We start from the raw sequence: 25,838 nt of genomic DNA on the forward strand, positions 1-25,838 counted from the left end.
CACTTCTGGTTTTATTGCTTCTTAGCAAATCACCTAACTTGGGTAGGAAGTTCCATTGCATATTTGTGAGTTAGATTTGGTCAATGTTGTGCCTTAATTATCTTAATCTTATCTAACTGAATTTTAAGAGTTTTCTGTCTGAAGTGTGAGATTTATTTACCATAATTGCAAACCTTTACTGCATGAGATTCTGCACTGTATTTCGTTTTCTTCCTCATCTTTACACTACTTCTCTCTGAATGTTTGTTACTATTGGGATTTTAAGCAATTTCTTTCACATTCAGGCTCTTTGTTATTCAAATTTTAGTTTTACTTCCTCTTAGAACCATAGTACTTCAGAGTAAAGAGAGTCCTCATTTTACTAGTTCTTGGAAATTGGGAACCAAAGAAGAAAGACTTTTATATAATGGCATGACTTGTTAACCACAGGGACATTGTCCCATTGACTTGAAGACCAAGATTCAATAAGCTAAATGTCTTGGAATCACAAATCTATTTTTAAAGGATAGGCAATGTTTGAGGTCTGAGGTGTCTGCTACAAAGAGTGCAGTTAACAAATGTGAGAAATCATTCTCTAACATGCATATTAACAAATTGCTCTTGAGAAAAATTGCACATTGAGAAAAATCGTACAACCTATGCTCATATCATTTTCTACCAAATATTACTTAAAACTTTGCTTTTGAATTTCCTAATTATATAGAATTTTTTATTTTCTTACTTTTCTATGAAAGTGTCATTAAATAAAATGACTTTCTGAAATGTCTATTTTTTTCAATCATGAAGTTTTTCTATTTCTGTTGCCGTATAGAGATTATAGCATTAAATATCTGTCTCAACATAGAAAGGCCACTCAGTGCTGCTCGATGATAAGTATCTGGTCATGCTTTCCTGCATGGATGATAAAATAAAGCCCCATTCTCCACAGTTGCTATACTGATTGTCACTGGAACTACAAATATTTGAATGTGGAAATAGAAAAACATAAAAATGCATAGTTAACCCAACTCAAACGCTGTCTGAGATGGTGCAGAAACTTTCTGAAAGTCCTCACAAGTAACAAAGATCTTTATTTCTGCATATGACAGCTAATACAACTTACATAAATCAGTAGGCCTTTTTGGAAAGGTGCATTAAGAACTGGATTTGTTTCCTTGGCAGTCTTAAGCATGTTTTTATAAATGTATCCTAATAAAAAGGTGAAATCTGGAATCCTACAAAGGTAAGAATTTGAACATCCTAATTTAATGGACTAAATATAGGTAAGAGGTAAATAAAGGACATAGGCTCAATGGTGAATTAAATAAAACTTTTGTAATGTATTGGAATCTAATAATCATATTGATCTCAGGGATTGTGGAATTCTTGCTGTTTCAGAATTTAAGCGTAACTATCATAAACAATGCTACACAGTTAATCATTAAGGATACAGCAACATTGTTAGAAATAAAAATATAACTAAACTTAGGAGAAATAAAAATGGAATTTGGTGTAGTAACTTGTTAGGACTCTGAGCGTCGCTGTTGACCAAAGTGGGAAAGAAGCCGCAGCGGTGACCCGACTCTGCTCCCTCCATACTAAACACGCACAGACCAGACAAGCTCCTACGAAAAGCCAACCCTCCACTCCAATTTTCGTCAGGGAATATGTACCCATCAGCTTTAGATAAATAAGGAAGCAACGGGCTGAAACAGGACTAGGAGAAAATTGGGCCGAGAGAAGACAATGAGGAGTCCACCGAGGCGCTGGGGCTGCGGAGAGCTGGTGCTGCTTTTCACGCTCCTGGGGACGTTGTGCGAGCCAGGATCCGGGCAGATCCGCTACTCGGTGCCAGAGGAGCTGGACAAAGGCTCCTTCGTCGGCAACATCGCCAAGGACCTTGGGCTGGAGCCCCGGGAGCTGGAAGACCGCGGAGTCCGCATCGTCTCCCGAGGTAGGACGCAGCTTTTCGCCCTGAACCCGCAAAGCGGCAGCTTGGTCACCGCGAGCAGGATAGACCGGGAGGAGCTCTGCGCTCAGAGCCCGCTGTGTGTGGTGAACTTTAACATCTTGGTTGAGAATAAAATGAAAATTTATGGAGTAGAAGTCGAAATAATCGATATTAATGACAACTGCCCCCGTTTCCGGGATGAAGAGTTACAAGTAAAAGTTAATGAAAATGCGGCTGCAGGAACCAGTTTAGTGCTTCCCTTCGCGCGCGATGCGGATGTGGGTGTGAACTCCCTCCGGAGTTACCAGCTCAGCTCCAATCTGTATTTCTCTCTGGATGTGGTAAGCGGAACTGATGGACAAAAGTATCCGGAGCTGGTGTTGGAACAGTCCCTAGACCGCGAGAAAGAGACTGTTCATGACCTCCTACTCACAGCTTTAGATGGCGGAGACCCGGTACTCTCCGGCACCGCGCACATCCGTGTTGTGGTCCTCGACGCAAACGACAATGCTCCCCTGTTCACTCGATCCGAGTACAGCGTGAGTGTTCCAGAGAACATACCTGTGGGCACTCGGCTGCTCACGCTAACCGCCACGGATCCAGATGAGGGAATAAATGGGAAACTGACCTACTCTTTTCGCAATGAAGAAGACAAAATTTCAGAGACTTTCCAACTTGATTCCAACCTGGGGGAAATCTCAACTATACAATCACTGGACTATGAAGAATCCAGATTCTACTTCATGGAAGTGGTAGCTCAGGATGGAGGCGCTCTTCTTGCCAGCGCTAAGGTGCTGATCACAGTACAGGACGTGAATGACAATGCCCCCGAAGTGATCCTCACCTCTCTCACCAGTTCCCTCTCTGAAGACTGCCTTCCCGGAACTGTAATCGCGCTGTTTAGCGTACATGATGATGATTCTGGAGAAAATGGTGAGATTGCATGTTCTATTCCTAGAAACCTGCCTTTTAAATTGGAAAAGTCAGTTGACAATTACTATCACCTATTAACAACTAGACACCTGGACAGAGAAGAGACTTCAGATTATAATATCACTTTAACCGTCATTGACCATGGAACCCCACCACTCTCTACAGTAAACCACATCCCATTGAAAGTGGCAGATGTCAATGACAATCCACCCAACTTCCTTCAAGCCTCCTACTCCACCTCCCTCCCAGAAAACAACCCCAGAGGTGTCTCTATCTTCTCTGTGATGGCCCATGACCCCGACAGCGGTGACAACGCTCGAATCACCTACTCCCTGACTGAAGATACATTTCAGGGGGTGCCCTTGTCCTCCTATGTCTCCATTAACTCTGACACTGGTGTCCTGTATGCACTGAGATCCTTTGACTATGAGCAGTTGAGAGAACTACAGCTGTGGGTTACAGCCAGCGACAATGGGAACCCTCCACTTAGCAGCAACGTGTCGCTGATCCTGTTCGTGCTGGACCAGAACGACAACACGCCCGAGATCCTGTACCCCACCCTCCCCACAGACGGTTCCACCGGCTTGGAGCTGGCACCCCGCTCTGCAGAACCTGGCTACCTGGTGACCAAGGTGGTGGCGGTGGACAAAGATTCAGGCCAGAATGCCTGGCTGTCCTACCGCCTGCTTAAGGCCAGCGAGCCTGGACTCTTCACGGTCGGGCTGCACACAGGTGAGGTGCGCACGGCGCGGGCCCTGCTGGATAGAGACTCGCTCAAGCAGAGCCTCGTGATGGCCGTCGAAGACCACGGCCAGCCCCCTCTTTCGGCCACTGTCACGCTCACCATGGCTGTGGCCGACAGAATCCCTGACATCCTGGGTGACCTAGGCAGCATTAAGACCCCCACTGACCCTGAGGATTTGGACCTCACATTCTATCTTGTGGTGGCAGTGGCTGCAGTCTCTTGTGTCTTCCTAGCCTTCGTCATCGTGCTGCTGGTGCTCAGGCTGAGGCGCTGGCACAAGTCACACCTGCTTCAGTCTGAAGGCAGCAGGTTGGCAGGTGTGCCCGCCTCACACTTTGTGGGCATGGATGGGGTTCAGGCTTTCCTGAAGACCTATTCCCATGAGGTCTCCCTCACCGCAGACTCGAGGAAGAGTCACCTGATCTTCCCCCAGCCCAACTATGCAGACACACTCCTTAGTGAAGAGAGTTGTGAGAAAAGCGAGCCTCTTCTGATATCGGATGAGGTAGATGCAAACAAAGAAGAACGACGAGTTCAGGTTAGTTTTCTCTTTCGATGAGGATGACTGGAACATTTTAATTTGCTTCCTCTTTCATTTTTCTGTCATATTCAAAATCAGCTAGCTACATAAATAGTGGAATGTTATTTGCTGTATTGGAGATTAATTTTATTTTATTTGATAATTTATACTTTCTCCATTTGTTTTTAAATTGTTTTGGGAAATCTAGTTGATATCTGCAGACTTAAGTGAAACAAATACCTTCAAAGAAAGTGGTAAAATATAATCATTTTACCCAAGGATTTTGTTATATTGGAACTGCAGTTCTATTAATAGAAGAGAAGTTTCATTAACTCAGATTGTTAGATGTATTTGTTCTCTTTTGAATATCTGCCTAGACACCATTAGTGAAAGTGTTTTGAAAGGATAATGTGTAGACTGATATTTTAGGCTACCTGAAATTTGTTTAAGGAACTAATTTACAGTATTTACATTAATCAGTGGAAAGGTACAGAGAACTTCTGCATCATACATATCAGAAAAGTAGATTGAATTTATAGTGATGATAACGTGTAGCATTCTAAAATCTGGAGAGTTTGTGTTAAGCCATGTAATTATTGGATATGTGGGCTTGTTGAGAAGGAAAGTCAGTGTAAAGGAACCTTAAAATTAGGCTTCATTCTGTAATGTGAAGTCTCCAAAGAGTTGCATACTGCTGCATTCAATAAATATAAATATGTCACACACGTGGCTCTTCTAGTATAGATAATCTGTTCACTTATTAGAATCGATACCTACTGAATGTGTTAGTGTTTCTTTAAGTGTGGGTGCAATTATCCTTTATTACTTGAGTCTAAGGTTGTATTTGAAAAAAACAATTCAACTTAAGGATGGTTCAAATTTTTAAATTTTATTTCTAAGTAATGTGCTCATCTTAAATTAATAGATTTGCCTTAATGAAATACTAGTCTATGTGCCTCAAATTCCAGGAGGATGTCTTGTGCAATGAAAGAACTATTAGATTTCCCTTCTGCATCTGATTTGCTGAAGATGATTTTCAGATGCTTCTTATTAAAATATTCTTAATTAATCCTTCAAATTTTGTACTTTTAACACCTTGAACATCAGCTTCAAATAATGACTAAATAAGGGGAAAAGGTAATAAAATATTGGGATAGCAAGCTACCACATGAAAGGTTAATTGACACATTAAAGAACCTAAGACCACCTGATTTTTATTTATTTTTATTTTTATTTGGTCAGAATGTCCATATATATATATATATATATATATATATATATATGCACCTATATACACGCATACATACACAAGGACATTCTGACCAAAATGTAAAATGTGCAGACTCACTGAATAGTGAATGCATCCAAAGAGTAACAAGAGAATCTATATAACAGGTGCTGACATCGTTCACTCCTATGTGAAAACTTGCTTTTCCATTTTTCTTTTTTTAAGAAAATGTTATATGCTTCTCAGAGTAGGGCGTTTGGGAAAAAGTAAAGGTTATAGATTTGGGTACATTTCCTCTGAGTTAACTTTTTTGTGTGCAGTGGAAAAATATCTTTAAACTCTCTATAAACTACTAACAGACTTTATAAAATGCTTGATCCATACATTCTGAGTATATGCACTGTATATACTATATAGTTAAAAGTACCTGAATCTTTAGTTTTATATGTGTTCTGAAGGATAATTTTCCATACTAATTGAAGTGTTCATACAATAAACACTTGGCAGTATGTTGGAAGGCACTAGCCTTGGCATGTTTTGGAGCAAATTCTTGAGTCAGTGGTTTTTAATGTTTGTATAAAGGTGCCAGTGGGTGGCTGTCTAGAATTCTAGATACCATGAGTAGTTTAAGATGCTATAATGCTTTTCCACTATAAGGTGAGTTCAACGTGGAACTCTTTGCTTATTGCTGCACACCTGCCTAGTTTTAGAATAACAATACATTATGTAGGGTTAACATTATTCAGGAAGATTTTCTGGTTTGGAAATGGAATTAAAACTGTCTGATACCTGTCAGAAACATGGAAAACGGCATGTTATTGACCAGGGAAAAGTGTAAGTAACAAAAGGGTAGGATGATCAGATGGTAACCTGAGAACCAAGGAGAAGTGGACAGAAGGATTACTTACATAATCAAATAATATAATTTTAAAGACACACAATTCATGCCCCAATTTTAATAACTCATCATTGTTAGGCTACTTGAAAAGAAATAGTACAATTCAGGACCATTGTGATGTAGTATGTAAAAACATCCTTTGTAAAAGTTTTTCATCTGGGCCAGAGTGGCTCACGCCTGTAACCCCAGCACTTTTGGAGGCTGAAGTGGGAGGATTGCTTAAGACCAGGTGTTCTAGACCAGCCTGGACAACATAGTGAGACCCCACCTCTATAGAAAAAAAGTTTTCAATCATACTTATTTAATTAAAAGTAGACACTTGGAAACAAAGGAAAAGAGACCCTCTTGCTTCTTACTATACTTTTATTTTATAAGGGCAATCATTTCCTTACTACGTACAACTTCTTTTGAGGGAATATGATAAAGATAAAAGAGAAGAAAGTAAAACATAGAATAAAACTAAAAGCTATGAGATTATAACTTTTAAAAGTTGGAAGAAAAGGAAATAGAATGCAATAACAATACACATGAAGCTGATATTTCAAGCATCTTTATACTACACCATCACAAAAAATAGCTTTCATTTGTATGATTTTCTATGTATTATTTGGTCCTCATTTCTACTAAAGTAAGCAGAGAAGATGTTATTATGACCATTTCATGAAAATGGAAACTAAAAGCATGACGAGATTGAGCAAGATTGTCTTTGCCCTTTGACAAGTAAAAGGCATTTGATTTGGATGGATAAAGCTCAAATCAAAAGAAATAACAGACTAAAGATGTAGTAAATATTTTAATGTTTTTCAAAAGTCCTTTTAAAATGGGAAGAATGAGTGTCACTATCAGTATGCTGCAGATATTTTTCCTAACTGGCCCATTTGGAGCTGATTTAGTCACCACTACTGCAGTTCTGCAGCGGAGGCGCAGGGTGCCGCTGCCGGTTAGTGCTGTGCAAAGCATTGGCTCCGCCCGCTGCAGCCGACTCGGAAGAAAAGTGCACTCTATATCCGGCGTCCTGAAGCGGAGACATCATTAGAGAACCCACGCAACGAGACAAAGCAAGTAGTTGGTCCTGCTCAGACAACTCTTGGGATTAAAGATCTCCACTCCTCGGATTTAGAAAGGCAAAGGCGCAGAGAGTGGGATGGGAAACAGCTCCGGATGGAGGGGCCCAACAGGGCGGAGGCGAATGCCCTTTCTCTTCCTGCTGTCTTTGTTAGGCCTAGCGCTGTCCAAACCGATCCGCTACACTATCCCGGAGGAGCTGGACAGGGGCTCTCTGGTAGGGAACCTCGCCAAGGACCTGGGGCTTGGCGTGGGGGATTTGGCTACTCGGAACCTGCGGGTTAGTGCAGAGAAGAAATTCTTTACCGTGAATACCGAAAATGGGGACTTACTTGTGAGCGACCATATAGACCGAGAGCAGATTTGTGGCAAGAAGTCGGCGTGTGTTCTGGAATTCGAAATGGTTGCTGAAAAGCCTTTCAACTTTTTTCATGTAACTGTGCTGATCCAGGATATTAACGACAACCCACCAACCTTTAGCCAAAATATGACTGAGCTGGAAATCAGCGAACTGGCGCTCACTGGAGCCACCTTTGCCCTGGAATCTGCGCAAGATCCCGATGTAGGTGTCAATTCGCTGCAGCAGTACTACCTCAGCCCTAATCCGCACTTCTCTTTGACTCAGAAGGAGAACCTGGATGGCAGTAGGTACCCAGAACTGGTACTGAAAGCACCCCTGGACAGGGAAAAGCAGCCACATTACCACCTGGTCCTCACAGCTGTGGATGGGGGCGAGCCCTCTAGAAGCTGTACCACCCAGATCACGATAATTGTCGCAGATGCAAACTACAACTCCGCAGTATTTACTCAGGACAGGGTCAGTGTTGCAGAGAACCTGCCTGCTGGGTCCTCGGTATTAAGAGTGCTGGCCACTGACCTGGATGAGGGCTTCAATGCCGCGATCACCTATGCCTTCATCAATATTGGTAAGGCAGTGAGACAACTGTTTAAGCTGGATAGTAAAACGGGGGAACTCACCACTATTGGAGAACTGGACTTTGAAGAGAGAGAGAGCTTCACAATTGGAGTGGAAGCAAAGGATGGTGGACATCACACTGCATATTGTAAAATACAAATAGATATTTTGGATGAAAATGATAATGCCCCGGAGATAACCGTGGCTTCTGAATCCCAACATATATGAGAAGATGCTGAGTTGGGGACTGTTTTTGCCCTGATCAAAACACATGATCTAGATTCTGGATTTAATGGAGAAATGCTATGCCAACTAAAAGGAAAGTTCCCCTTTAAGATTGTTCAAGATACCAAAAACACATGACAGATGGAGCCCTGGACCAGGAGCAGATCCCAGAATACAATGTGACCATCACAGTTACCAACAAAGGCAATCCACTGCTTTCCTCCAGCAAGACCATCACTTTGCACATACATGACGTCAACGACAACGTTCCAGTTTTCGACCAGGCCTCCTACATGGTGCTTGTAGCTGAGAACAACCTGCCAGGAGCCTCCATTGCACAAGTCAGTGCCTCGGATCCCGACTTGGGACCTAATGGCCTTGTTTCCTACTTGATCGTGGCCAGTGACCTGGAGCCGCGTGAACTGTCGTCCTTCGTGTCCGTGAGCGCGTAGAGCGGGGTGGTGTTCACTCAGCGCGCCTTCGACCACGAGCAGCTGAGTGCCTTCAAGCTCATGCTGCAGGCCTGCGACCAGGGCTCACCGGCTCTCAGCGCCAATGTGAGCCTGCGCGTGTTGGTGGGTGACCTCAACGACAATACGCCGTGGGTGCTGTACCCCGCGCTGGGGCCCGACAGCTCTGAGCTCTTCGATATGGTGCCACGCACTGCAGAGCCTGGCTACCTGGTGACCAAGGTAGTGGCGGTGGACGCCAACTCGGGACACAACGCTTGGCTGTCCTACCACGTGCTGCAGGCCAGTGAGCCTGGGCTTTTCAGCCTGGGGCTGCGCAGGGGTAAGGTGCGCACAGCGCGTGCCTTGGGTGACAGGGAGGCGGCCCGCCAGCGCCTGCTGGTCACTGTTCATGATGGAGGACAGCCACCTCTTTCAGCCGCTGTCATGCTGCACCTAATCTTTGCGGATAGCTTGCAAGAGATATAAACTGACCTTAGCGACCACCCCACGCCCTCCGACCCTCAGGCGGAGCTACAGTTTTATCTAGTAGTGGCCTTGGCCTTGATCTCTGTGCTCTTCCTCTTCGCGGTGATTCTGGCAATTGCCTTGCGCCTGCGACGCTCCTCCAGACCCCCCACTGAGGGCTACTTTCAGCCTGGTCTCTGCTCCAAGACTGTACCTGGAGTTCTCCCCAACTACAGCAAAAGGACTTTGCCTTATTCCTACAATCTGTGTGCTGCCTCACATTCCTCAAACACCGAGTTTAAATTTCTCAATATAAAGGCTGAAGATGCTACACCACAAGATCTTCTACGCGATGAAGCATCTTGGTTTGAAAGTGCTAGTAATGACAATCCAAAAATGCCTTCTAGTTCAGGCAATTTGCAACAGGTGAGTTTCTTCAAACCTTTCCATCCATAAATATAAGTGGGTTTCAATTCATGGATTTAGAGATGAAAAGTATACAGAGTAAATATTTTCTGATTACATTATTTTATTGATTTTCTGGGTGTAGAGTAGGGTGTCTGGGAATTTCTTTGTAGGTTTATCTGTGTTGCGATTATTCTTGCATAGATACCCTCCTTTTGATAGTCCTGAAACTTTTGTTAATCCTAATATGCTATAATCAGAAACATTCTTTTTTTTTTTTTTTAAGATGGGTTTTCACCATGGTAACCAGGCTGGTCTTGAACTCCTGACCTCAGTGATCCACCCACCTCGGCCTCCCAAAGTGCTAGGATTACAGGTGTGAGCCACCGCTCTGGGCCCAGAAACATCCTTAACACAGTATTGTCTCACTCTGTCATTTTCAGACATATCTATCCAGAATTAGACACAAATATGCACAATTAAGCAATTTGCTTAGTTTTGATGCAGTCAATCCTAAAATATATAAAATATAATATATACCTTAAGACATTTTTATGTAACTTGTATATAATATTTTTACTTCCCTTTGCACTTTTTTAAATGTATACATGGATGTTGCCTATGTCAGGGCAGTTCTTAATTTCTATGGTAATCAAAAGAAATAATGGGATCTAAAATGGCAACTCTTGTCATGGGCACTGTAGTGAATTGGTTCAAAATGTGTTTGTGTAGCTTATGCCTGTAGTCCCAGCTATTTGGGAGGCTGAGGTGGGAGGATTCCTTGAGCCCAGGAGGTTGTGGCTGCAATGAGATATAATTGTGCCCCTGCACTCTAGCCTGGGAGACAGAGGGAGACTTTGTCTCTAAAACATGTATTTGTGGTTGCTAGTACCTTTATTGAAAATGGGACTAATGTAAATGATGGTGGACTGTGATCATTCAAGATTTACAGAAGATTGTAATATTATTTCTGTTCCCCGAGGTCGTAAAAGATATTTTCAAAAAAATGAATGGTAAACTTCAGAGAACATTAAAAATTATTTGAAAGAATCTCTGGCATTCTTTTAAATGCTTCATCATCTTGGGGAAGGAAATATTTATGAGTGTCACCTTTGCAGATTTAGCAGAAATAAAATTCTCTATATGATAGTTTCACAAAACGATGCAGTATTAATTTAGGACTCTAAGCGTCGCTGTTCACTAACCTGGGCAAGAAAAATCAACGAAACTCGAGTTATATTCTCCAGCCACAAAGCAAATCAGACAGGAAAGCAGGAAAGCTGTGCACAAACTCTGACCTGAAACGCTTCGCATCTGCTCTCTGCTTGTTGAAGGACCTTCACTTCTATTTCTGAGAAGCGCAAAAGTGATGCGGACCTTTTCTTCCCCTTAATCCCAAGGAAGTCTCTAACAGGCCAGTAATGGCGGCTCTGCAGAGGCGCCCGCGGCGCAGCGAGCAGCTCTCGCTCCTCACGCTCCTGGGGACGCTGTGGGGGGCTGCGACAGCGCAGATCCAATACTCTATTCCCGAGGAGCTGGAGAAAGGTTCCTTCGTGGGTAACATTGCCAAGGACCTGGGGCTGGAGCCCCGGGAGCTGGCGGAGCGCGGAGTCCGCATCGTCTCCAGAGGTAGGACTCAGCTTTTCTCTTTGAACCCGCGCAGCGGCAGCTTGGTCACTGCGGGTAGGATAGACCGGGAGGATCTCTGCGCTCAGAGCCCGCGGTGTCTGGTGAGTTTTAACATTCTTGTCGAGGATAAGTTGAACCTTTATCCCGTGGAAGTGGAAATAGTGGACATTAATGACAATACACCCCAATTCTTAAAGGAAGAATTGGAAGTGAAAATTCTCGAAAACGCAGCTCCATCCTCTCGTTTTCCACTAATGGAGGTCTATGACCCTGATGTGGGAAAGAACTCCCTTCAGGGCTTTAAGCTCAGCAGCAATAGTCACTTCTCAGTGGACATGCAAAGCGAAGCCCATGGGCCCAAGTACCCGGAGCTGGTGCTCGAGGGCACCCTGGACCGGGAAGGAGAGGCCGTTTACCACCTGGTCCTTACTGCCATGGATGGCGGTGACCCTGTCCGCTCAAGCGTCGCCAGAATTCTGGTAACAGTTCTAGATGCAAATGACAACGCTCCAGTGTTTACTCAGCCTGTCTACCGCGTAAGTGTTCCTGAAAACCTGCCAGTAGGCACACCAGTGTTAGCAGTAAATGCCACCGACCGGGATGAAGGAGTCCACGGGGAAATAACTTATTCCTTTGTGAAGATTACAGAAAAGATCTCACAAATTTTCCGTTTGAATGCTTTGACTGGAGAGATTTCAACTTCTGCAAATCTAGACTATGAAGACTCGAACTTTTATGAGCTGGGTGTTGAAGCCCGAGATCGGCCAGGTCTTCGAGACAGAGCGAAAGTCTTAATAACTATCTTGGATGTCAATGATAATGTACCAGAAGTGGTTGTTACATCTGGAAGCAGAACAATTGCTGAAAGTGCGCCTCCAGGAACAATAATCGCTCTTTTTCAAGTGTTCGATCGAGACTCTGGACTGAATGGCCTGGTAACCTGTTCCATCCCGAGAGGTCTCCCATTTGAATTGGAAAAATCAGTTGACAATTATTATCGATTAGTGACAAATGCAGCTCTAGACCGGGAAGCGGTGTCCTTGTACAACGTCACTGTGACAGCCACAGACAAAGGAACACCATCTCTGTCTACAGAAACAATCATCTCCGTAAATGTGGCAGACACCAACGACAACCCACCCACCTTCCCCCACTCATCCTACTCAGTCTATGTCCTTGAAAACAACCCCAGAGGCGCCTCCATCTTCTCTGTGAATGCACTGGACCCTGACGTGGACCAGAACGCCCGAGTCGCCTACTCACTGGCGGAAGACACCCTCCAGGGGGCGCCCCTGTCTTCTTACGTGTCCATCAACTCTGACACGGGCGTTCTGTACGCCCTGCGCTCCTTCGATTATGAGCAGTTGAGAAACCTACAGCTGTGGGTGACAGCCAGCGACAGCGGGGACCCGCCCCTCAGCAGCAACGTGTCACTGAGCCTGTTTGTGCTGGACCAGAACGACAATGCGCCCGAGATCCTGTACCCTGCCCTCCCCACAGACGGTTCCACTGGCGTGGAGCTGGCGCCCCGCTCCGCAGAGCCCGGCTACCTGGTGACCAAGGTGGTGGCAGTGGACAGAGATTCGGGCCAGAACGCCTGGTTGTCCTACCGCCTGCTCAAGGCCAGCGAGCCTGGACTCTTCACGGTGGGGCTGCACACGGGCGAGGTGCGCACAGCGCGGGCCCTGCTGGACAGAGACGCACTCAAGCAGAGCCTCGTGGTGGCCGTCCAGGACCACGGCCAGCCCCCTCTCTCGGCCACCGTGACACTCACCGTGGCTGTGGCCGACAGCATCCCCGAAATCCTGGCCGACCTGGGCAGCCTTGAGCCTTCAGACGGTTCTCACAACTCAGACCTCACTCTGTACCTGGTGGTAGCGGTGGCCGCGGTCTCCTGCATCTTCCTGGCCTTCGTCATCGTGCTGCTGGCGCTCAGGCTGCGGCGCTGGCACAAGTCACGCCCGCTGCAGACTTCGGGAGGTGACTTGGCGAGCGTGCCGGGTTCGCACTTTGTGGGCGTGGACGGGGTGCGGGCTTTCCTGCAGACCTATTCCCACGAGGTCTCCCTCACCGCGGACTCGCGGAAGAGTCACCTGATCTTCCCCCAGCCCAACTACGCTGACACGCTTATCAGCCAGGAGAGCTGTGAGAAAAACGAGCCTCTTCTGATAACTCAGGATTTACTTGAAACGAAAGGAGACCCCAAGCAACTTGAGGTGAGTTTATTTCCGCAGAAGCGGAAAAGTCTTCTGATCTTCCTGCAACCCAACTATACAGACACGCTCGTCAGCCAGAACGGCTGAGAGAGAAGTGAACCTCTTTTGGTACAGGAAGATTCATGATTTTGTAAAGCAGAAGATTCCCTTGTTCAGGTGAGGGTATTGTTTTTATTGGTTGATGAGGATTAAAAATTATCTTTGATTAGTGCTTAGTTTTCTTAGTGCTTTGCAGGGAATCATATAATTTTAATGTTTTTCTTTCAACCATTCTTAAGTCTTAATTTTGTGGGGGAAAATAATGCATGTCCTAGTTTTTCTTTCTCTTTCTCTTCTTGGCAAGCTGTGTCTCGGATCGAGTACATCTCGTTTCTTAGGTTTTTCCTACTATGTGACATTTGTAAGGTTCTTTGTTTTTCTGATGTGGGAAAATAAACTTAATTTAGGTCTGTATTAAAGAAGATCAAGATCTTGGTTGTAGGTAGAGTGGTGGCTCACACCTGTAATCCCACCTCTTCAGGAGGCTGAGACGGGAGGATCCCTTGAGGCTAGGAGTCTGAGACCAGCTTGAGCGACATAGCAGGACTCTGTCTCTATCAAAAAAAAAAAGAAATTAGCCAGATGTTGTGACATGTGCCTGTAGTACCAGCTACTGGAGAATCTCTGATAGGAGGCTTGTTTAGGGGTCCTTGTCCAGGGTTCTGAGTGTGCAGTGAGCTATAATTGTGCCACTGCACTTTAGCCTGGGAGACAGAATGAGACTCTCTCTCAAGGAAAAAAAAAATATTTTGTTTTTTCTCAGTGTTATTTAATAATTATAAATGACAGGTTCATATGACAGATGTTTCACCTTTATTACCTAGAAATCAAAATTATTTTTAAAAAGATAGGGATCATTGAAAACTGCAGCAGGGAACACTTGATTTTCGGTGTTAGAACTATCTGTCATTTACTTGGGTCAGTTACAATCACTATTATCTTCCAATTAAAATTAAGATTAAAAAGACTTACCAGAGATAGGATCTCCCTCTGTTGCCCAGGCTGGAGTGAAATCCACTTGTACCTGCTGCTCATAGAGTGTGTATCCAGGGCAACTTGAATCTATGTTCCTGGGTTGCAATCCACAAGTTTGGCCCAAATAAACTCTACTTATATTATCTTTTAAAACAAGACGTTCTTTATCTATCTAACTCAGATTCTAAGTAAATAATTTTATAAGACTTCTTTCAAACTATAAAGCAGTATAGTGAACAAGTATTTGTTGACATCACCATTATTATAACTATTGGGTTGTTATCAAGTAACTGTAAGTGTCCGATGCTGTGTGCCTACTATAATGTCTTTTGCATACTGTGTGCCTGATAGTATTTAAGAGTAAAAATTTATTTTAAATCATGCTTGGTAGTGTCTGCTTACGGGGAATATCTCTAAAAATAGATGACTGAATGGCAAATGGGAGAACAAATTTAATGGGGTTCAAATAAAAAATTTCAGAGGAGAATCATTGGAAAATACCTATATCTTTGCTTGAGAATGAAAATCTAAATGGAACTTCAAAGAACTTTTTTGTTTGTTTTTAGTTTTAAAAAATGTCCCAAAAAGAAAAGAAAGAAGATAATCAATTTGATACCTGGGAAGCCAAGCAGAATTTTTTTTCCTTTCTTTTTTTTTTTTTTTTTTTTACCAGGAGAAGCTGGTCTTTCAGGATCAGAATTTTTTTTTTTTTTTTTTTTTTTTTCAGGAGAAGCTGGTCTTTCAGGATCAGAGTTTTTTTTTTTTAATGCAACCAAACAAATGGTCAGGATTCTTCCCAATATCTTAGTCAATAAGAATATACCCTCTTTAAATCATGAAATGATTTCAATTTGATATGATGAGCTTATGTTAGATTTTATTAAATGTATCTTGGTGGTTTAGTAAAGATCTTTAATATTTAATTTTATAATATGAGATAACTCAGAAAATGTGAATGCTAGAGAGAATGAAGACATTTACTTGCTAAGGTGTGTATGCTTTGTGTTCAGAGTAGTCTATAATTTAACTAGATGTTATTTCTTTCTCTCCAAAGAAGGTACCAAGACACAATAAGTTAATTAAGACTTTTTAAAAACAATAGACTAAGAAACAAATGTGAGATGAAGCTATGAATTTTGAGGCATCAGGTAGGAATGGATCAAGACATTGAGAGCTGTAACCTCCAAACAAGAAAGTTTGTTTGAAAATGTCTGCAAGTATTTGTGTTATTCAATGACCTTACACTTTGCTTGCTTCAACAAGAAGTTAAAAAGTACTACTAAACAAATAGAATTTAACTCCAGTTTACAGAATTCATCTATAATACCTCTGTTAGTTCCTTTAAACTTATCTACTTTCATTCAATAGTCTTCCAATTTGACAAAGTCAATACAGCGCATGTAATGTATATTACATAATATCCCTTATAATTATAGGGCACTTCTAGGATAGTGCCCTATAATTGTATACTGAAATACAAAGTATAAATATTAATACTAAGCAGGTAAATGAAGAATATGCATATCTTTATATTAGTTAAAGTGATGTTTCAATGCTTAATTAAGTTCAAGTTAGTCAGATTTTACCACCAAAATACATTAAAATAAATTTTAAGATTTTGAAAAAAAAATTATCTACTTTGTGAATGCAAACATAACTATGGATTATTTTGATAAATCAAAGCAGAATTTCCTTCAAAGTATTCCCCGTATTCTGGAGCAATGCCACCAGAAAGCATAAATAGGTTACTTAGGAGCCTCCCACAAAACTGTTAAGCTTTCTTAGTGTTAGTTCTGGATTCTCCTCCTGGTGCCACCAGCTACTCTCCAAGACCCAAAATAATTTACAAAGCAAGACTGTTTCTTGCCAGGTCTTTATTCCAGAGTATGTCATTCTCTTTTATTCTGCAAATGTGTGAAAGGAACTTTCTTTTATTTCTGCTAGCAAAGGGTAGCCTTGGAACCATCAATAATTTAGTTTTACTCTATCAACATTAATGGAGAAATGAGTACCTCTAAGGATCCTCTCAGGACAGTCCTGCATTTTGCTCAAATACTGTCTAGAGATCCTTTTTTTTATCAATTACACTAGAATAGGGTAGGATGAAGATTTGAATTGCATGCTAAGATGAAGACTTGAATTGCATAATGAAAAGAATCAGCCAATCCATTATCCACTTTCTTATGAATTCACAGCCCAGTAGGATCTCTGCAGATTTCTGCCTTGTGTAGAAAATGGGTTGCTTCTATAGCTGATTGTTATAGCCAAGACCAACAATGATTTCTTTCTTTTCTCATAAGACTGGGAGTGAGAATATTTGGATTTCTATAATGTTCTGCTCCTATACAATCAGGAACAAGGCAATTCTCTCTCATTTTTTTAAATGGTCAAAATAAAGCTGTTATACCATCTCTAAGGTTCTACACAATCAAAAATTTATTAAAATATGTCTATATCTTTTAAAACAATTTTGACTTTCTGAATCTTGCATGGTGGTGTCTAGGATATATGTGTTCAATTAATATTGAATTAATTAAAATTTATATACACTGATGTAAATATTTTCTACATAAAATCTTTCATACGTATTCAAACAAAGTTTACCTTTTTGCCTTCAATGGCTGATTTTCCTATGTGCAATAACGTGTAAGTCAGTGCCCAAAAGAGTCACTTGAAAGTTGCAAGGCAAAGCAGAGTTCTAAAAAAATTATCTAAGATTATCAAACACCTGTCCATAAACACTGTTACATTAATTCGGTGTCTTAAAATGGATTTTTAAATTATCAGGGATATTTAAAAGGAAATTTAACAGGGAAATTTTGAAAAATGAAACAATTTTCTATGAAATCAGTGTATTGTGCATCAATCTGGTGCAGTAACTTAGTAAGGACTCAGAGCGCCGCTGTTCACCAACCAGGGAAAAATGGTGCGAGAGATCCCACAGAAACCACCGAATTTTACAGCACAGAGAAACGACAGATTGCGGTAGGCCCTCTCCCAGCCTGCACTAAACTCAAGCCTCTATCCTGCGGATTCTGAGCTCCCTTTCTGAAGACAGAGGGGTCCACCAGGACACACCCGCACGCATTCAGAAGCACTTCCCGAGACGGGCGTCTAAGCAAAAGGAGCAGGACGACTATGGCGGCTCAGCCGAGGAGCCGTAACTGCAGAGGATTCGTTCTGCTCTCCATCCTCCTGGGGACCCTGTGGGAAGCCTGGGCAGGACGTATTCTCTACTCAGTGTCGGAGGAGACGGACAAAGGGTCCTTTGTGGGTGACATCGCCAAGGACCTGGGGCTGGAGCCCCGGGAGCTTGCGGAGCGCGGAGTCCGCATCGTCTCCAGAGGTAAGACGCAGCTTTTCGCCCTGAACCCGCGCAGCGGTAGCTTGGTCACTGCGGGCAGGATAGACCGGGAGGAGCTCTGCGATCAGAGCCCGCGATGTCTGGTGAACTTTAACATCCTGATGGAAGATAAAATGAATCTTTACCCTATAGACGTGGAAATAATAGATATTAATGACAACGTTCCAAGATTCTTGACGGAAGAAATAAATGTAAAAATAATGGAGACTGCAGCTCCTGGGGTTCGATTTCCGTTAAGTGAGGCTGGGGATCCAGATGTGGGCACGAACTCCCTCCAGAGCTACCAGCTCAGCCCCAATCGCCACTTCTCCCTGGCTGTGCAAAGTGGAGACGACGGAACTAAGTACCCGGAACTGGTACTGGAGCGGGTGCTGGACCGGGAGGAAGAGAGGGTTCACCACCTGGTCCTCACAGCCTCTGACGGCGGCGACCCGCCCCTATCCAGCACCGCCCGCATCCAGGTAACAGTGGTGGATGTGAATGACCATGCGCCTGTCTTCTCTCTGCCTCAGTACCAAGTAACTGTCCCCGAGAATGTGCCAGTGGGCACAAGACTGCTCACAATACATGCTATCGACCTGGACGAGGGAGTCAATGGGGAAGTGACATATTCCTTTCGGAAAATAACCCCTAAACTTCTACAGATGTTCCATCTAAACTCACTTACTGGAGAATTATCAACTTTAGAAGGATTAGATTATGAAGAAACTGCCTTCTATGAAATGGAAGTTCAGGCTCAAGATGGTCCTGGTAGTCTGACAAAGGCGAAAGTACTGATCACAGTTTTAGACATGAATGATAATGCTCCAGAAGTGACTGTGACGTCTTTAAGTAGCTCAATCCCTGAAGACACACCTCTTGGGACAGTAATTGCTCTTTTCTACCTGCAAGACAGAGATTCTGGAAAGAATGGTGAGGTGACCTGCACCATTCCAGAAAATCTACCTTTTAAATTAGAAAATTCAATAGATAATTATTATAGATTGGTCACAACCAAAAACTTGGACCGGGAAACACTTTCTATGTATAATGTCACACTGAAAGCCACAGATGGTGGGACTCCTCCCCTGTCAAGGGAAACTCACATCTCCGTGCAGGTGACAGACACCAATGACAACCCACCCACCTTCCCCCACTCCTCCTACTCAGTCTACATTCCTGAGAACAACCCCAGAGGGGCCTCCATTTTCTTGGTGACTGCACAGGACCACGACAGCGAGGAGAATGCCCAGGTCACTTATTCCTTGGCTGAAGACACCATCCAGGGGGCACCAGTGTCCTCGTATGTCTCCATAAACTCTGACACTGGAGTCCTGTATGCACTGCAATCCTTTGACTATGAGCAGTTGAGAGAACTACAACTGAGAGTGACCGCACGTGACAGCGGAGACCCACCTCTCTGCAGCAACACATCACTGAGCCTATTCGTGCTGGACCAGAACGACAATACGCCCGAGATCCTGTACCCCGCCCTCCCCACAGACGGTTCCACTGGCGTGGAGCTGGCGCCCCGCTCCGCAGAGCCTGGCTACCTGGTAACCAAGGTGGTGGCAGTGGACAAAGATTCAGGCCAGAACGCCTGGCTGTCCTACCGCCTGCTCAAGGCCAGCGAGCCTGGACTCTTCACGGTGGGGCTGCACACGGGCGAGGTGCGCACAGCGCGGGCCCTGCTGGACAGAGACGCGCTCAAGCAGAGCCTCGTGGTGGCCGTCCAGGACCACGGCCAGCCCCCTCTCTCGGCCACCGTGACACTCACCGTGGCCGTGGCCAACAGCATCCCCGAAGTCTTGGCTGACCTGGGCAGCCTTGAGCCCTCCGACGGTCCTTACAACTCTGACCTCACGCTGTACCTGGTGGTGGCAGTGGCGGCGGTCTCCTGTGTCTTCCTGGCCTTCGTCATCGTGCTGCTGGCGCTCAGGCTGCGACGCTGGCACAAGTCAAGGCTGCTGCAGGCTTCCAAAGGTGGCTTGGCCAGCGTGCCGGGTTCGCACTTTGTGGGTGTAGACGGGGTGCGGGCTTTCCTGCAGACCTATTCCCATGAGGTCTCCCTCACCGCTGACTCGAGAAAGAGTCACCTGATCTTCCCCCAGCCCAACTATGCAGACACACTCATCAGCCAGGAGAGCTGTGGGAAAAACGATTTGCTAACATCCGTAGATTTTCATGAATGCAAAGACGACGTGCCAAGTATTCAGGTGAGCCCAGCCCTTCCTTTATGTCCATGAGGAATTTGTTTGCATGATATTTCTCTATTATTTTGCAAAACCAGTGTTTTGAAAATAGGGATTTTAAAAGTTTTATAGAGGTAAAAATGAGTTTCCCAGTTTCCTTCAGTGGTGATACTTTAATGTAGAATGCATAGGAGACAGTATCATTTCTTTAGTGAAAGCCTATGGACAAAATTATGAATAAGTGGACTATTGCATTTTATAATTTCCACCTACTTTCTTAAATGAGAATGAATCGAGTCTTTCATATTGCATGAGGTTAGCAGGAATAAAACAGACCTCAGCTGCCTTTTTAGGATTCTCTTTGGCATTCAAATATATAACAGGTTCTGAAATATTTCTTCCATGTGAAGACTTTTCTGTGCCTGATTCTGCCTTCATGTACCTCAGCTTGGTGGTCCTAAAAAATCTTAATTGCTTCTTGACCTATTTAAAGTATAATCATCTGTTAATGGGTGATAGTGGAAGGTTAGATTTATGCCTAAAGGATGAAATGTGTGTGTATCACAGTTCACTAAGATCTATATCAAAGACAGATATCAAGTCTAATGCCACACTAAAGGCCAGACAAAACCAATATACTATGTCAAATGTCGTTTCAAGTGTTGTCATTTGCATTTGTGACATAGGCAGTTACATGTTTTAACATAGAATTCCAATTTGCTGTTTTAGTGGAATAGCTAGGTGAAGTGTGTCTGTGGGCTATCAAAGTGGGAGGTTGGGGATGCTGGCTTTGTTTCAACTGTCTTATGTACTCAAACCCTAGGCCATCTTATGTACACACATCCTAGACCAGTAGTTGGTTTTATTCATTAAGTATATTGAAAAATTCAATTGGAAGTAACCCAATCTGGTATTAACTACTTCCGTGTTCTTTTGTATAACATTAACTGCTTCCGTGTTCTTATCTATATCAAGTGATTTGTCAGAGAGAAGGGGTGGATGACAAGGTAATCTTGATTCCAGAGACCTTTGAGTATTAATTAAAATGACACTTTTAGCCAGATATGGTGTTACAAGCTATAGTCCACCTGAATGGGAGGCTGAGGCAAGAGGACAGCTTGAACCCAGGAATTAGAGGCCCTCCTAGATCATATGCAAGACTCTGTCTCTTAAAAGAAAAAAGACTTCTTTTTAGACTAGTGTTGTATTTGGTGGTACTTTGCACATGATCGACTGTACAATAGTGGTGGGGGAGATGCATTTTACAAGTTCTGCTGTGTCTACATTTCAGATGTAAAATCACTTGGGGTAGAAGACAATGTTGCTGACACTAACAATGTTACTGAGGGAAGGTCCTATGGCAGAAATATGGTTATAAGCTATTTTGTAAAAGAAAATCTTCTGGGCAGGGCGCGGTGGCACACGCCTGTAATCCCAGCACTTTGGGAGGCTGAGGCGGGTGGATCATGAGGTCAAGAGATCAAGACCAACCTGACCAACATGGTGAAGCCCCATCTGTACTAAAAAATACAAAAATTAGCCAGGCATGGTGGTGCCCTTGTAATCCCAGCTACTCGGGAGGCTGAGGCGAAGGAATCACTTGAACAGGGAGACAGAAGTTGCAGTGAGCTGAGATTGTGCCACTGCACTCCCGCCTGGTATCAGAGCGAGACTCCGTCTCAAAAAGAAAAAAGAAGAAAATCTCCAGACCAAAATTTATTAGATGCATAAAATTATTTTTAGGCAATGGAGAGACATAATCCCTAAACTCAGTAAGTTATTGTAATCAAACTTTCCAGGGATTGTTTCCTTCAATTCTGAGGTCATCAAAGAATGTAAGTGCAGAGGTAGGAAGCAGTGCTTCAGTGCAGCAGACCTCAATGACTTTGTGTTTTGATGCTGCATATTATCCCCCTGATAACTTTGAAGATGAATGTTGTATTTTGTAACCAGGAAAATAATTGTGTAATGAGTAGGAGAGGAATAGGTTATTGCCTGTAATCATTGAAATGAGAATCACATAATATTCCTGTAATGAAATCACTGAAACTATTGAGAAAGGAGATGTATTTGAAAATAAGTATAAATCGCACCTTCTAAAAGGCAATTTTGGCATTAATGATACTCCCCAGGAAAAAAAGTTGAAATAAATTTGGAGATATTTAGAAAAGTGAGAAAATGTTAGGAACAATGAAAGAAAGATAAAATGTATACAGTATATTGCTAATGGGTAAGTATGCAAAATTACTCTGCTCTGAGGTGGTTTAGGCCAAGTCTGTGTTATGGCTAGCTTTGTATAGATAGTGCATGTTTGAAGATTGGGGAAAGCTTATGTCAATAAACAGGTGTTTATTGCATCCACATGATTTGCCTAAAAATCTTCAAAGTTAGGATGAATGCATTTCTAAGAATACATCTTTAGACATCATTAAATATATAGACGTATCCACGTAGTTTTTGTTCTTTTCAGTTAGGCACACAATTTTAATTACTGCGTTGGCTAAACTGAAGCAGCTGAGGCTGTAGTTTCCTAATGCTGACTCTGGGCGCCGCTGTTGGCCAAAGTGGAGAGCCTGGCGCGCCAGATCTCGCGCAGCCGCAGCGCACTTTCCAGGGCAGCCCCAGCTCAGACTCCCCAGCACCAGCCTTTACACCGCTTCCTCCTCGGAAAAAGAAGAATCTTTTCCTGAACTGGAACTGGAACTAAAGTCCCTTCGGAGATCCGAAAATCTGCAATACAGAGGTTATTTATAACCCGGCATCTCCAGACTGGTGAGCAAGCTGAGGAGAGAGCAAGAGGGATGGGGAGCGGCGCCGGGGAGCGGGGCCGGGCTGAGAGGCGACCTGGGCTCTTTCTCTTCCTGCTGCCTTTGTTCTGCCCGGCGCTCGGTGAGCAGATCCGCTACAGGATTCCCGAGGAAATGCCCAAGGGCTCCGTAGTGGGGAACCTCGCCAAGGACCTGGGGTTCAGCGTCCAGGAGTTACCGACTCGAAAACTGCGCGTCAGTTCGGAGAAGCCTTACTTCACGGTGAGCGCAGAGAGCGGGGACTTGCTTGTGAGCAGCAGGCTAGACAGGGAGGAGATCTGCGGGAAGAATCCAACTTGTGCTCTGGAATTTGAGGCTGTTGCTGAAAATCCACTGAACTTTTATCACGTGAATGTGGAGATCGAGGACATTAATGACCACACACCAAAATTCACGCAAAATTCCTTTGAGCTGCAAATAAGCGAGTCTGCACAGCCTGGCACACGATTTATATTAGGATCTGCCCATGATGCAGATATTGGTAGCAACACACTGCAGAGTTATCAACTCAGTCTCAGTGATCATTTCTCATTGACAAATAAAGAGAAATCAGATGGCAGTAAGTACCCTGAGCTGGTATTGAAGACACCTTTGGACCGAGAAAAGCAGAAATCCTACCACTTGACTTTGACTGCCTTGGACTTTGGGGCTCCACCCCTAAGTAGCACTGCACAAATACGGGTTCTAGTGACTGATGCCAATGATAATGCTCCAGTGTTCAGTCAAGACGTATACAGGGTGAGACTTTCGGAAAACGTGTACCCGGGGACCACGGTGCTACAGGTGACTGCCACGGACCAGGATGAGGGTGTCAATGCTGAGATCACTTTCTCTTTCAGTGAAGCTAGTCAGATCACCCAATTTAACCTGAACTCTAACACCGGGGAAATAACTGTTTTAAATACATTAGATTTTGAAGAAGTCAAAGAATATTCCATAGTTTTAGAAGCAAGGGACGGTGGAGGAATGATTGCGCAATGCACAGTGGAGGTAGAAGTCATAGATGAAAACGACAACGTTCCAGAAGTGATATTCCAGTCTCTACCCAACCTGATTATGGAGGACGCCGAGCTGGGAACACATATTGCTTTGCTCAAAGTGCGTGACAAGGATTCCAAACACAATGGAGAAGTTACTTGTAAACTGGAGGGTGATGTTCCGTTTAAAATACTAACTTCTTCAAGAAACACGTATAAATTAGTGACAGATGCTGTTCTAGACCGCGAGCAGAATCCAGAGTACAATATCACTATTACGGCCACAGACCGGGGCAAACCTCCCCTCTCCTCCAGTTCCAGCATCACCCTGCACATTGGCGATGTAAATGACAACGCTCCGGTTTTCTCACAGCCTTTCTATATAGTCTATGTGTCCGAGAACAACCCTCCTGGAGCCTCTATTTCACAAGTCAGCGCTTCCGATCCCGACTTGGGACCTAATGGCCAAGTCTCCTACTCGATCGTGGCCAGTGACCTGGAGCCTCGGGAGCTGTCGTCCTACGTGTCCGTGAGCGCACAGAGCGGAGTGGTGTTCGCGCAGCGCGCTTTCGACCACGAGCAGCTGCGCTCCTTCGAGCTCACGCTGCAGGCCCGCGACCACGGCTCGCCTGCACTCAGCGCCAACGTGAGTCTGCGCGTGTTGGTGAACGACCGTAATGACAACGCCCCGCGGGTGCTGTACCCCGCGCTGGGGCCCGACAGCTCTGCGCTCTTCGATATGGTGCCGCGCGCTGCAGAGCCTGGCTACCTGGTGACCAAGGTGGTGGCGGTGGACGCAGACTCAGGACACAATGCCTGGCTGTCCTACCATGTGCTGCAGGCCAGCGAGCCTGGGCTTTTCAGCCTGGGGCTGCGCACGGGCGAAGTGCGCACAGCACGTGCCTTGGGCGACAGGGACGCAGCCCGCCAGCGCCTACTGGTCGCTGTGCGTGACGGTGGACAGCCGCCACTCTCTGCCACCGCCACACTGCACCTGGTCTTTGCCGACAGCTTGCAGGAAGTGCTGCCGGATATCACCGACCGCCCTGAGCCCTCTGACCCCCAGGCGGAGCTACAGTTTTACCTAGTGGTGGCCTTGGCCTTGATCTCAGTGCTCTTCCTCCTGGCCGTGATTCTGGCCATTGCCTTGCGCCTGCGACGCTCCTTCAGCCCCGCCGCCTGGAGCTGCTTCCAACCTGGTCTCTGTGTCAAGTCTGGACCTGTGGTTCCCCCCAACTACAGCGAGGGGACTTTGCCTTATTCCTACAATCTATGTGTTGCACATACAGGAAAGACGGAGTTTAATTTCCTAAAATGTAGTGAGCAATTGAGTTCAGGACAAGACATGCTTTGTGGTGATACATCTGGGACCTTATTTCCACTTTGTAATTCCAGCGAATTGACTTCCCATCAGGTGAGTTTCCTTTAAGTATAACTTACTTCACATTGCCTATCCATTTCTCCATATTCATAGGAAAATATATGTATTAACAGAAAAATATATAATTTTTAGATCTCATGAATCATTTTGGGAATGTTAAAAAGCTATCATACCATTCTTCAAAGGAGGAGTGAAGTAGGAGCAATTGCATGGCCCAACATTTGTTTGTTTTTTAACGGAGCTTAGATTTACAAAGCAATGAGGGTGTGGTTTTAACCACAAAATGAAAATGTTAAACAGTTGTTGACTCTCCTAAAAAGTGAATGAGATATTCCCATACATTTTCCTTCTTATTGCCTAATATATGATGAATACTTTCTTCAGCTTGGACATACCATAAGTATAAAAATATTAAGCAAAGAAATTAAGCTAAACTTCAACACTTTTCTTCACTAATTTACCTGGTATGATCTCCATACTAGTCTACTGTTTTATTT

The 25,838-nt window shown here is 44.2% G+C and overlaps 2 protein-coding genes across 11 annotated transcripts in view; both read left to right on the top strand.

Annotated features, from left to right (window-relative positions):
• LOC105725069 (protocadherin gamma-C4) overlaps positions 1–25,838 on the top strand; it is a 174,714-nt gene that overhangs the window by 24,229 nt on the left and 124,647 nt on the right. For 2 of the 10 annotated variants that reach the window (XM_012465064.3, XM_012465395.3), the window contains exon 1: positions 20,445–25,374. The exons of 5 other annotated variants lie outside the window; for them this stretch is intronic. In XM_012465064.3, coding sequence (XP_012320487.3) covers positions 22,978–25,374 — 2,397 coding nt within the window. In that variant the 5' untranslated portion in view covers positions 20,445–22,977. Of the gene's footprint in view, position 1; positions 4,147–9,799; positions 13,628–17,278; positions 20,201–20,444; positions 25,375–25,838 lie in introns of those variants that run through there. 3 more of the 10 variants (XM_012464851.2, XM_012464651.2, XM_064366425.1) reach the window with 3 other exon arrangements.
• On the top strand, positions 5,763–10,164 carry LOC105726433 (protocadherin gamma-B3). The gene is given in 3 exon segments (XM_064366429.1): positions 5,763–8,590; positions 8,593–9,803; positions 10,069–10,164. Coding segments are annotated over 3 exon segments (2,499 nt in total). The 5' UTR covers positions 5,763–7,398.

Source organism: Aotus nancymaae, unplaced genomic scaffold, assembly GCF_030222135.1.
Source record: "Aotus nancymaae isolate 86718 unplaced genomic scaffold, 86718_ANA_hifiasm-v0.15.2.pri h1tg000064l_1, whole genome shotgun sequence".
Lineage (NCBI taxonomy): Eukaryota > Metazoa > Chordata > Mammalia > Primates > Aotidae > Aotus > Aotus nancymaae.